Source organism: Panulirus ornatus, chromosome 4 (genome assembly GCF_036320965.1).
Source record: "Panulirus ornatus isolate Po-2019 chromosome 4, ASM3632096v1, whole genome shotgun sequence".
Lineage (NCBI taxonomy): Eukaryota > Metazoa > Arthropoda > Malacostraca > Decapoda > Palinuridae > Panulirus > Panulirus ornatus.
The window spans coordinates 7,125,692-7,137,897 of NC_092227.1; the positions used below are offsets into that span (position 1 = coordinate 7,125,692).

At 37.2% G+C, this 12,206-nt stretch overlaps 1 protein-coding gene across 11 annotated transcripts in view; it reads left to right on the forward strand.

Moving 5' to 3' along the window:
• Window positions 1-592: 592 nt before the first annotated feature.
• LOC139765572 (DDB1- and CUL4-associated factor 6-like) overlaps window positions 593-12,206 on the forward strand; it is a 93,758-nt gene continuing 82,144 nt past the window's right edge. For 9 of the 11 annotated variants that reach the window (XR_011716692.1, XR_011716693.1, XR_011716699.1 and 6 more), the window contains exons 1-2: window positions 593-797; window positions 5,959-6,094. Coding sequence is in view for 2 of the 11 variants with exons in the window: in XM_071693155.1 (XP_071549256.1) it covers window positions 728-797; window positions 5,959-6,094 (206 nt within the window). In the remaining 9 variants the exon portion in view is untranslated. Of the gene's footprint in view, window positions 798-4,929; window positions 5,146-5,958; window positions 6,095-8,426; window positions 8,558-12,206 lie in introns of those variants that run through there. The other 2 variants (XM_071693200.1, XM_071693210.1) reach the window with 2 other exon arrangements.

A 12,206-nucleotide genomic window follows, 5' to 3' on the forward strand; every position in this document is an offset into this window, starting at 1 on the left:
CCCTCTGTATTACTTCAGTTGAGCGCAAATCCATCCCCTTCAAGTTGTTAGTCGTTACCTTGGCTTTTTATTTCACTATTTCATAAAGAAGTTTATCATTGATTTAAAAAGAAAATCTTTCATGCCGGAAGAAATCTACTGAGTGGTCAGGATAATATATCATTTTTTGATGACCATACAGGTAAGCATGTAAAGTTTATATACGTATGTCGTTTTTCCTAATCTTTTGTTGTACTATATTAGATTCCCCATTAGATTGTTTGAAAATGATGTGTATCAATTATTCATTTTCTTCTGGGCTAAAGCATAATTACTACTGTAATCGTATGATCGGTAAACTATTCACGTAACTGATTATAATTTGTAATATTTATAGCAGTATTTCAACATATTGGAGGCTCGTACCCTTTTAAAAGTAAATGAGAGTTAACTATGGAAACACTCCTGCTTCTTTGCTTATTTTGTCCTTAATCTAGGAAAATGTAGGCGTCATTTTAGATACGTCAAACCCTTTAAATTAGCTTAGTTTCTAGAAATATACGTTTTTGTAAGATCGATCGTATTGATAAAATTAGAATATTTTTTTTCCACAATTGTGGAGTAGGAGCAAAATAACACAACAGCTGACAAGAGGGGGTAGTCGTTCCTTAGTACCAGAAACATTTTCGAGTGTTTGTTAATTTCTGTGAATGTGCTTTTTCGTTGATATATCGTGAGAGACTCACTAATGTTAAGACATATCCTTAAACGCCAGTATGATCCAGTCAACAACAGTTTCTTCTACCCCTTTGCAAAAGGTCTGTCATGTTGCTCTGGGTATTGTCCCGTAAATGTGAAGAGATGAAATTCTCGAGAAACACTTGCATGCTTTTCTGAGGAAGTAGATGATCTTCATAGCCTCATTATATTTAGTTTGAAGGAATAATTTGAATCAGTGTTGCTAGTTATTGAGTTTAGTTCCATGGTAGTGAAGCAGCAGGAGCATAACTGATGTGCGTTAAAAGGCACAGTACTTGGGCACGTAATTTACAGATATATTCATGAGACTTTCAAAATCAATGTATACTAAAGTTTATCTAAAGAATGTAGTGAAGGATGTATAACTCATAGAATGAAAACGAATTATGTAAGCCACCTCTAGATGTTATGAATCTTCATGCTGCTTTCAAAAGTTTTAGTACATAATAGGGGAAAATCTGGTAATTTATGTGTTTTGGTTGAGAGATTTTGACAGAAAGGGTACCACTGGACTCCTTAGACCTTTTGTGGATATAGAGTGTGGATTTTTGATCAATTGAATTAGAGTGATATTGTTGGGTAAAAGAACCCAGCATCAACAGTTGAGAAAGTAACAGTCCAGTAATATAATTTTCATTAAATTCTGTCAACAAAAATACAAGAACAGGAGGGACACTTAAGGCATCCTGATATTATTTTGGAACATCCTTGTGCTCTGCACAAGGGCATTTGAAAAGACTTGTGGAGATGCAGATGTTCTTTTCTTGGTGAGCCATTGTTCCAATTTTGTATAGTAGTGCTGAATATTTGTTGCTGCTGCTGTGGTGTCTGGGTGTTTTGATGTGATTGTAAGGTCATCTGGACATGAAAGGACCTTCTTGTTGTGGTTTTGGTACCGAGAATGGGAGACTGTTTAGCAAATTTTAGAAGGCTGGGGAAAGAAAGGTTCCTTGGGTACTTCATTTTGTGCGCAACTCGGCCGTAGTGGCCAACTAGTTTTTGTCTTTGTTTTGGAGGGTGGTGTCAAGTATTTGTCTTTCGTGAGGATGTCACAGGACATTAATGAATGTTTGGTGATGTCTGTTGCTATGAGTTAGTAGGTGGGGAGGCTGTGGTAGGTTGAAGCCATCTATGTTGTATGAGGTCAGTGTGTAGTATGTTGGAGGAGTATTTGGGTCTGAAGCTGTATTGCGAGGGTGAAAATGGGATATTTTGTTTGATTCCATTGTAGATCAGTTTTTCTCTGGATACAGAAGAGAGAATTGATATAGGTTGGTGGGAGGAGGGGGGGAGTTGAATGGTATAGAAGGATTTAGGATTGGTGTAATGTTGGCAGGTTTATATGTTTCGGAGTACATATGAATTTATTTAACATGTAATTTTTTCTCTACATGTGGCACAACATGTTTCATGGAGACAATCTGCCTCATCAGGTGACAGTAATTCATAGACTAGATTATCCATGGGGTAGAGGAGAAAATTCTACCTCCACAATCTCTATGAGTTGTAAAAGGTGACTAAAGCGGGTGGGAACAGTTAGCTAGAATCCCCACCTGTTTTATACTTTAATGTCTAAATGATGAAACAGAAAAAGGAGCTAAAGAGGGAGTGCTCATCCTTCTCAAAGGTTCAGGCCAGGATGTCCAAATGTGTGTGGATGTAACGATGGCGAAAAGAGAGGAGATATAGTATGTTTGAGGATAGAACCCCTGGATGTTGTGGCTCTAAGTAAAACATAGCTCAAGCATAAAGGGGAAGAATGGTTTTAAAGTGTCTTAGGAATAAAGGCAGGGATTGGTGAGACGACAAAAGATACGTAAGTAAAGTCAGGTTGGTGAGAGGACAAAAGATAAGGAAGATGTAGTCTGCGGGGCCTGGATGTGGATAGGCAGCTGTGGTTTCGATGCATTACACATGACAGCTAGAGACTGAGTGTGAGCGAATGTGGCCATTTTTGTCTGTTTTCCTGGCACTGCCTCGCTGAAGCAAGGCATAGCAATGCTGTTTCCTGTGGGACGGGGTAGTGCCAGGAACAGATAAAAGCAAACAAGTATGAATAAGTACATCGGAATATATGTATATGTCTTTGTATGTATATGTAAATGTGAGTGTATGGGCATTAATGTATATATATATATATATATATATATATATATATATATATATATATATATATATATTATCTCGGAAAGCAAAAATGGGTATGTTTGAAGGAATAGTGGTGCCAACAATGTTGTATGGTTGCGAGGCGTGGGCTATGGATAGAGTTGTGCGCAGGAGGATGGATGTGCTGAAAATGAGATGTTTGAGGACAATGTGTGGTGTGAGGTGGTTTGATCGAGTAAGTAACGTAAGGGTAAGAGAGATGTGTGGAAATAAAAAGAGCGTGGTTGAGAGAGCAGAAGAGGGTGTTTTGAAATGGTTTGGGCACATGGAGAGAATGAGTGAGGAAAGATTGACCAAGAGGATATATGTGTCGGAGGTGGAGGGAACGAGGAGAAGTGGGAGACCAAATTGGAGTTGGAAAGATGGAGTGAAAAAGATTTTGTGTAATCGGGGCCTGAACATGCAGGAGGGTGAAAGGAGGGCAAGGAATAGAGTGAATTGGATCAATGTGGTATACTGGGGTTGACGTGCTGTCAGTGGATTGAATCAGGGCATGTGAAGCATCTGGGGTAAACCATGGAAAGCTGTGTAGGTATGTATATTTGCGTGTGTGGACGTATGTGTATGCATGTTGTATGGGGGTGGGTTGGGCCATTTCTTTCGTCTGTTTCCTTGCGCTACCTCGCAAACATGGGAGACAGCGACAAAGCAAAAAAAAAAAAAGAAAAAATATATATATATATATATATATATATATATATATATATATATATATATATATATATATATATATATGTCTTTTCCTAGCACTACCTCGCACACATGAGGGGGAAGGGGGTTGTTATTCCATGTGTGGCAGGGTGGCGATAGGAATAAATAAAGGCAGAAAGTATGAATTATGTACATGTGTATATATGTATATGTCTGTGTGTGTATATATATGTGTACATTGAGATGTGTAGGTATGTATATTTGCGTGTGTGGACATGTATGTATATACATGTGTATGTGGGTGGGTTGGGCCATTCCTTCGTCTGTTTCCTAGTGCTACCTCACACACATGAGGGGGGAGGGGGATGTTATTCCATGTGTGGCGAGGTGGCGATGGGAATAAATAAAGGCAGACAGTGTGAATTGTGTGCATGTGTATATATGTATGTGTCTGTGTGTGTATATATGTGTGTACATTGAGATGTATGGGTATGTATATTTGCGTGTGTGGATGTGTATGTATATACATGTGTAGGGGGGTGGGTTGGGCCATTTCTTTCGTCTGTTTCCTTGCGCTACCTCGCAAATGCGGGAGACAGCGACAAAGCAAAATAGATATATATATGTGTGTGTGTGTGTGTGTGTGTGGGGGGGGGGGGTGGATGGGCCATTCTTCGTCTGTTTCCTGGTGCTACCTTGTTGATGCGGGAAACATTGATCAAGTACAATAAAATAGATAAATAATATTTTTTTATTTACTATTTACTTATTTTGTTTTGCTTTGTCGCTGTCTCCCACCTTAGCGAAGTAGCGTAAGGAAACAGACGAAAGAAATGGCCCAACCCACCCACATACACATATATGTACATATACGTCCAAATAGATGAAATAGATAAATGATATTTTTTTGTTTATTTATTTATCCTACTTTGTCGCTGTCTCCTGCATTAGCGAGGTAGCGCTAGGAAACAGACAAAAGAATGGCCCAACCCACCCACATACACATGTATATACATACACGTCCACACACGCACATATACATACCTATACATTTCAACGTATACATATATATACATACACAGACATAAACATATATACACATGTACATGTTTCATACTTGCTGCCTTTATTCATTCCCGTCACCATCTCGCCACACATGAAATGACAACCCCCTCCCCCTGCATGCTCACGAGGCAGAGCTAGGAAAAGACAACAGAGGCCACATTCGTTCACACTCAGTCTCTAGCTGTCATGTATAATGCACCGAAATCACAGCTCCCTTTCCACATCCAGGCCCCACAAAACTTTCTATGGTTTACCCCAGACTCTTCACATGCCCTGGTTCAATCCATTGACAGCACGTCGACCCCGGTATACCACATCGTTCCATTTCACTCTATTCCTTGCACGCCTTTTACCTCCTGTATGTTCAGGCCCCGATCGCTCAAAATCTTTTTCACTCCATCCTTCTACCTCGAATTTGGTTCCATTTAGCAGAGGCCTTAATGAAGCATAAAAAGTGGCTAAGATGATAAGAGAAGGAAGAGAAGGAAAATCAGTCAAAGAGTAATCATATGATGCAGTGGGCTGGTGAGTATTATATGGTTTAGCTGTGGTGAAAGCATACATGCAGCTATTTCTCTATGTAGAATATGAAGTAATATATTTAGAAGGAAAGAGATTATGGGGCGAGAGTTGATAAGTTTGATTACTTTTGACTAGACTCTGATATGATAAAGATTATTTGCAATATACCAGACTTTCTCCATCACTAGAAATGATCTCTCCTATAAAGTCCACTGCGGTAATCAGAGCTCTTATTTATTGATACTTATGTTGGATTACAGTCTCATGATCTTTGGCATGACTAATTTTTTGATGTTTCTTTACTGTGTGACAGTTGCAATGCAACATCTCTGTGATTTCTAAGTCTGATATTGACTTGGCTTGTTTCAGCTATGTATTGATATATTTTCTGTTATTTTTTATTTTTGTAACATCAGCTGTCTGTAGAATGGAATCTTTAGTACATTTTTATTTGCCTGCATAGACACACTGTAACTGTTGAATGGCATCTATCTGAGGATGATTTTAATAGTTTAGCAAGGTGAGGAGCATTACTTGTTTGCTGTTGTAGAATTTAGTTGTATATATTTTTTTTTATTCCAATACTGACCCACCATTCCATTTCATATTATTTGCTTAAGAATTTAGCCTCTCAGGTGGCCATTAGTAAGATGGAGGAGCGTTCACTACATATTTAAGTGAAGAAGTAAGGACAGATGAGAGAATGAGGCATTACTTTGGGGGAATTCAAATATGAATTACCTATCATAAACTTGTACAAAGATTTTATACTTCTGAAAGTATAGTTTACAGACTGGAATGTATCATTTGTTGCAGGCAATGAGAGCCTCTTGCAGCGAATGTCACTTCTGCAGGCAATGGAGGTTCACCGTGGTTGTGTTAATACTGTTGTGTGGGATGCTCCAGGAAACCTCTTGCTCTCGGGTTCTGATGACCAACACCTTGTTTTATGGTGAGTGACTCATCTCCACTTTTTTGTATTTTGCATAGTTGTGCAGGCTTAAACATATATAATTCATGAAGTACATTATTATGAAACATTTAGAATGAAGTGAAGGTACATTGTGTGTACTTTTGCTGTGTATGAAGAACCATATAGCATTGTGATGAGGTGAAGAGGAGATCAGATAAGTATTTTGAAGGACTGTTGAATTTATTTGATGATTAGGTCTCAGATATAGGATGTTTGAGTTAGGATGGTATGTGAAATGAGAGAAGCGTGGAGAGTGGCTTGGTAAAAAGAGAAACAATGATGAAGGCCTTGTGTAAGAGGCATACAAAGTGAAGAGAGAGGAGGAGATGAATACTTTGTATAAGATGAAACGTGGCAAGGTGGCTGGAGTGGTTGGTACTCCAGTTGAATTTCGTAAGAAAGAGGGCGAATGTGTGGTTGATTGTTTAGTTAGGATTTTCAAAGTTTGCATAAACCACGGTGAGTTGGCTGAGAATTGGCAGAATACATGAATCGTACCACTGTACAAAGGCAAAGGAAACAAAGGTGAGTGTTCAAACCACAGAGCACTGGAAGCATGTTGAGTGTTCCTGGTAAGTTATATGAGAAAGTGGTAATTGAGAAGGTAAAGGAATATCGATACCATCAGACTGGGGAGGAACATTGTGGTTGTAGGAGTGGTAGAGGGTGTGTGGATCAGGTGTTTGCCATAAAGAATGTGCATAAGAAATACTTAGAGAAACAGATATATATATGTATGGCATTATGGATCTGGAGGAGACATATGATAGGGTCGAGAGAGATGCCATGTAAAAGGTCTTACAAATATGTGATGCGGGAGGAAAGTAAGTAGAAGCAGTGAGATGTTTTTATCAAGAGTGTAAGGCATGTATGCATGTAGGAAGAGAGGAGAGTGAGTAGATCTAGGTGAAGATTGCTCTGTAACATGGGTGTGCGATGTCACTCTGGCTTTTTACTTCGTTTATGGTTGGGGAGGGGAGCGAAGTAAGTGCAAGGGCCTTGGAGAGAGGGGTGAGTATGCAGTTTGTAGAGGGTTAGTGGGGGCATGGGAAGTGAATAAAAGCAATGTTATTAGGTTTAGCAGGGCAGAGGGACAATTTAGGTGGGGTTTTAGTTTGAATGGAGAAAACAGAGGAGGTGAAGTGTTTTAGATACTTGGGAGTGTACATGGCAGTGAGTAGAACTATGGAATTGTGTCATAGGGTGGGTGAAGATGTAAAGGTTCTGGGAACATGGAGTAATGTGTAGAAAGAGAGCTTGATGTCTGAAAGGTGAAAATGGGTATTTTTGAAGGCATAGTAGTCCCAGCAGTGTTATGTGGATTTGACACACGAGCTGTAGATAAGGAAAACCTGTCTCTACCTTGGGAAGTCTCTTACAAGCATTTTTCCTATATGTTATTGTTTTCTACCCTTCCTTTCCCTCTCTTTTGAAAAACGTCTCTTAGCCAATAGGTTGATATCTGTGTTCTGAGAGTTATGAAGCAGATCAGAACCAAAAAGCCAGGGGATGATAGGAGGTTGCTGATTGGTGCCTGGGATGAACTGTGGGTTGCTATAATCAAATAGCTGGTTAGCTAAAGGTGAGAGGCAGCTAACTCACCAGAAGGTAGAGATTAATCCCTTGGTCACATACTTGACACCCAGTTTTGTTTCCAAGGAGCATGAATTATCATGAGAAATTAGAAATTGGTCATTGGTCCTGTTTTCATACTGTTTTATTGAGGCAAAACCATAAAATCTCCATGTCTGGTATTAGTTTTTCTTATGACAAGATCTGATAGCATTGAAAAAATCAGGTGGAAGAAAATGAAAATGAAGTACAATATTTATAGTATGATGCCTACAGAATGGCATCAACTTCCTCTAGTTTGACAGATTTTTTGTTTGTTTTTTCTCATAATGATGGAATTATTGTATAAGGCATAGAGGGAAATTATAATTGCAGATTTAAAGGAACACTAAGCAGCCTTGTGTTGCCAGCTCATGAGCACTTATTAACAACACTGTATAGCATTGTTATAAGTCTTTATTTGAGCATTATGTTATATAGTACACACTCATAACAATCTTTTATTTAAAAGGATGCTAAGTAGCCCCATGTTACCAACTCATGAGAACTCATCAAAACATTGTATAACATCATTTTGTATCTTTATATTTGCACTGTCATAAATAATGTACTCTTACAAAGCATATCCTGACATTTTGATGAACATGAAATATGTGTATAATGACAGAACAAGAAAAACAGTGATATAGAGTGAATGAATTGCTATGCAAATGGCAGTGACATTGTTAGCTGGTGACCACTTCTTTACCATGGTTGGGACCTTTATCTTGGTGTTGATAGGTGGCAGCACCTACTGTTTGTTAGTGGCATCCACATGAAATCCATAAACTACCAAAATTATGGTTTAGACAAAGATGAATAAGAATACAGGTAAACAAATCATTATAAGGGTGGCATTAGATAGTTGATTAGCTATTGTTGTGTTTGCAAGGGAAAAAAAGCAATACTATGCAAGATCCCAAGATCCTTTTCTGATCAGAAAAGTGTCATCCATCTGTATTGGCTCTTCAAACCATTTTTATATGGCATTGACTTTTTCACTTAGTGGTGAGTTGGAATGATCTGTACAAAGACTTGGGTTGATTGTTGTAACCAAAGTGTTAAGATGGGTCTAACCCTAGGGATTCTAGAAATTCTCTCAAGGACCACAAGACTCTACTGTGGAGAAGAAACAGTTTTTCAAACTTTGAAATGTATATTTTTGTGACTTAAAACATATGCATAAGTGGGTTGGGGGATATATGAATTTGCCAAGAGAAAAAATGTAATACAGATTTTACAAGAAGGGCTTCAGTTAACTTACTGTCGTCAGTGTAGTACAGTATCATTAGAAATTGTTGAGTTGTCATTCTACCTGATAATGTCCTTGCTATAGCAAAGTAGTGCCAAAGTTACAGATTTATATTGTTTTTGTAAACACATCTTTTACATGAACGGAGGTAAGAGCATACAAGGCTGTCTTTAAAACCACATACACCAACCATGAAGTTGTTTGGTATCCACTTTCTTTATGCAAATGGTCACTTTGACATATGCCATGAGTACTGTTAAGCAAGTTGGACATTATGCCCTCTAGTTTTAAATTGCATGTTATCCATTACAGACTTGTAATTTATGTGAATTTTTTTAACTTTTCATCATATTCATATTTTACCATATTTGTCTTATTAAGTCATCGGTGTATATCAATATGTTTATGCGTGTAGTAAGACTGAGGAGATTAGTATTATGTATCTTTCTCTTTAAAAAGATGGTAACTAAATTGAAATGACTATCTCGTAGGAGACAATTTGTATTGTTTCACGTCCCCAGGATCAAAATTATTAAGCTCTTGTAGTGGCAGTTAGTGTGTACATGCATAGATGTTAATCAAGGAATTAAATTGGAATTCTTTGTTATTTCTTTGTACAGCCAGATATGTAACACCTTCTAAACATCACAACTTACATAAGTGGCTTTAAGGCTATGTGGTTTACTTTCCTATATGCTCTTGATAGCAACTTGAAGTTGTACATGGAAGTCTTACAGCTAAAAGGGTATCTACTCTACACTTGCTTTCATTTGTATTATTTTCTGATATTACTATTATTTTATGTATGACTGGGACAAAACTTCTTAATCTTGTTGGACAAAATGTTACGGAACACAGTGAGACTAAACTTGCCGTGTTATGGAACCTCCAGTACTCGTAATGTCCCGCCATTGCTTTCTGGAGTGTTTTTGTTATTTTCAAGTCCTGAGAATATATTTGTGTGAGAATTCTGCCGTCACAGTTTGGATGTTGCAATTTAGTATTGCTGTTCAAGGGATTTCCCTGTATATTTGTAAGTACATGAGAGTTTATCATAAATTCATAAGATTATGATTTACATTTTTGGTGATGAAGATGGGAAGATACATTATAACATTTGCTTAAGAATGGATTAGGTTTGAGCATTCATTTTAATGGTAATTTTTGAGATTACCTGTGCTTTGTAATGTTGTCTCCCATAATTATTCCTTTGAGTGCATCTTATAATTTCAAGATCATTCTCAGAAAGTGCAGTCAGCTCATCAGAATATGAAATTACTCTTTTGAAAAATGTTTGTACTTTTTCGTCAGAAGTTAGTTATGGTGTTTCCATATCTGGCATTTGAATTCCTTAGAAATCCATTCATAAGGTGAAAAGTAGGGTTTTTATGAAAAAAATGCAGGGAAGTGTTTTTCAGTAAAGTGCATAATATTCATCCAACTATTCTATGGAGGAGCCAGAAGTATAAATAATGTCTGTTGATCATAATTTGTTGTAAAATTCAAAATGTTGCCAATTTCCCTCACTCAAGTTTAGTTGAAAAAAATGATATGGAAGTTTTTTCTAATGAAATGTATAGTATGTAAACCATTCTTATTACTGAGGGGCTAAAGCTAATCCAGAAGCATGTATAATGTATTATAGGTCATATTCAAATTTATGTAGAAATTTACCTATACACTGGGTTAAAGAAATGAAAAGAAAACAAAACAGTAAGAATTATTCTTTTTTCAAGAAAATCAGTATAAAAGGTGAATTTAGTTAAATCAACATGTTAAAACTTTCATTTACTGAGAGGCAAAATCTTTATAAACCTGTTTCTACTGCAGTAAGTGAAACATCCTTACCTAGACCTGGGTGGTAAAAGTCTCAGTTTATCCAATCTTTTAGTTTCCCTTGCAACAGTGTCATAAGTAGTGTCAGGAAAAAGTTTTTGAAAATACTCATATGTTGTAAGATTTTTCAAACCTAGCATGGCTTGTTGTCCTTGGAAATCAATAATTTTTTCTAGTTGATTTGAATTAGATGATGTTACAGTCTTCATTCTGGACCATGAGGGCAGTGTAGGTATATCAGAACTGTTAATAGATACGACTGTGAGAGCAGTACTATCTCTTGGGGCTGGGATCATCTACATAACTGCTTTCAATGATAAACATCCTCACTCTCACATCAGAGGCCTACAACTCAACTTAAATTTCTTCATCTGTAGCAGGTAACTTCTTCCTCATAAATACTCATAATGACCTTGAAAAAAGAGAAACAGTTTATGAAAATGGAACAGAAGTTTTAAGAGATGTACATATGCACACTTGCCTGCTAAGCTGACGCCACTTTATGTTTTGTCTATATATTTCCTAAAGATGCTGCAGAAAATATTTGTATTTTCATAGAATGAATATTAATGCAAAGATTATATATATATATTCACAAGTCATATCATAATGCTATGATATCCATATCTTACCTAGTTTGTGGTAGAAATGCAGAAAAAGGAAATTTTTTTTTGATATCTGGTAGTCTCTTGAAAGAGTAGTTTGAGCATAACTGACATTGCATTTGTTTTGTTTCTGTTTACTACTGGCTCTCACAAGCACAAGCTGAAGTTTAGATTAACAGAAAATCATAATTCACAAGAGATGAGGGTAGACTTTTTAAATGGACACAGAAAGTTTCCTTTGGTTGCACTCGGGAAATATTACTGTGAGCAGGAGATTTGGACCATTTCATTCAAAGGGTTAAAGACTAAAGTTAGTTTTGATATAGATATTAGCACAATTCTATAGAAGTTATAAGGCCTGTTGCACTTGTTTGTTCATGGAACCATAAGGTCTGTGGGAGAGAGGATTGTTATCTCTATCTGCCAAGGAAGCGGAAAGGAATATGGTCTATAAGGTGATTGAACAACTGTTATTGGAAGCCCAGCCAAACACTTAAAGCAGCCTAATAACTGGATACTGATTATATGCCACTGATGTAGACAAAATATGTAATTACTTCACTCTCCCTGGGTACAACAACTTTACTTCTGGGGATGTAATGAGTGTCAGTTCTTTTTCAGGCCTTGAGTAGTATCTACTGGGGCTAGTTCTTGTGTCGTGATTAAGAAGGTAAATGTTTTGTTGCAGAATGTAGTAATGTGAGGCCAAAAACTGATTTGTGCAATTCTTTTATGACCACTGGAATTTCGTAGAATGATGCACTGACAGTGCTTCTCTTTATGGCAA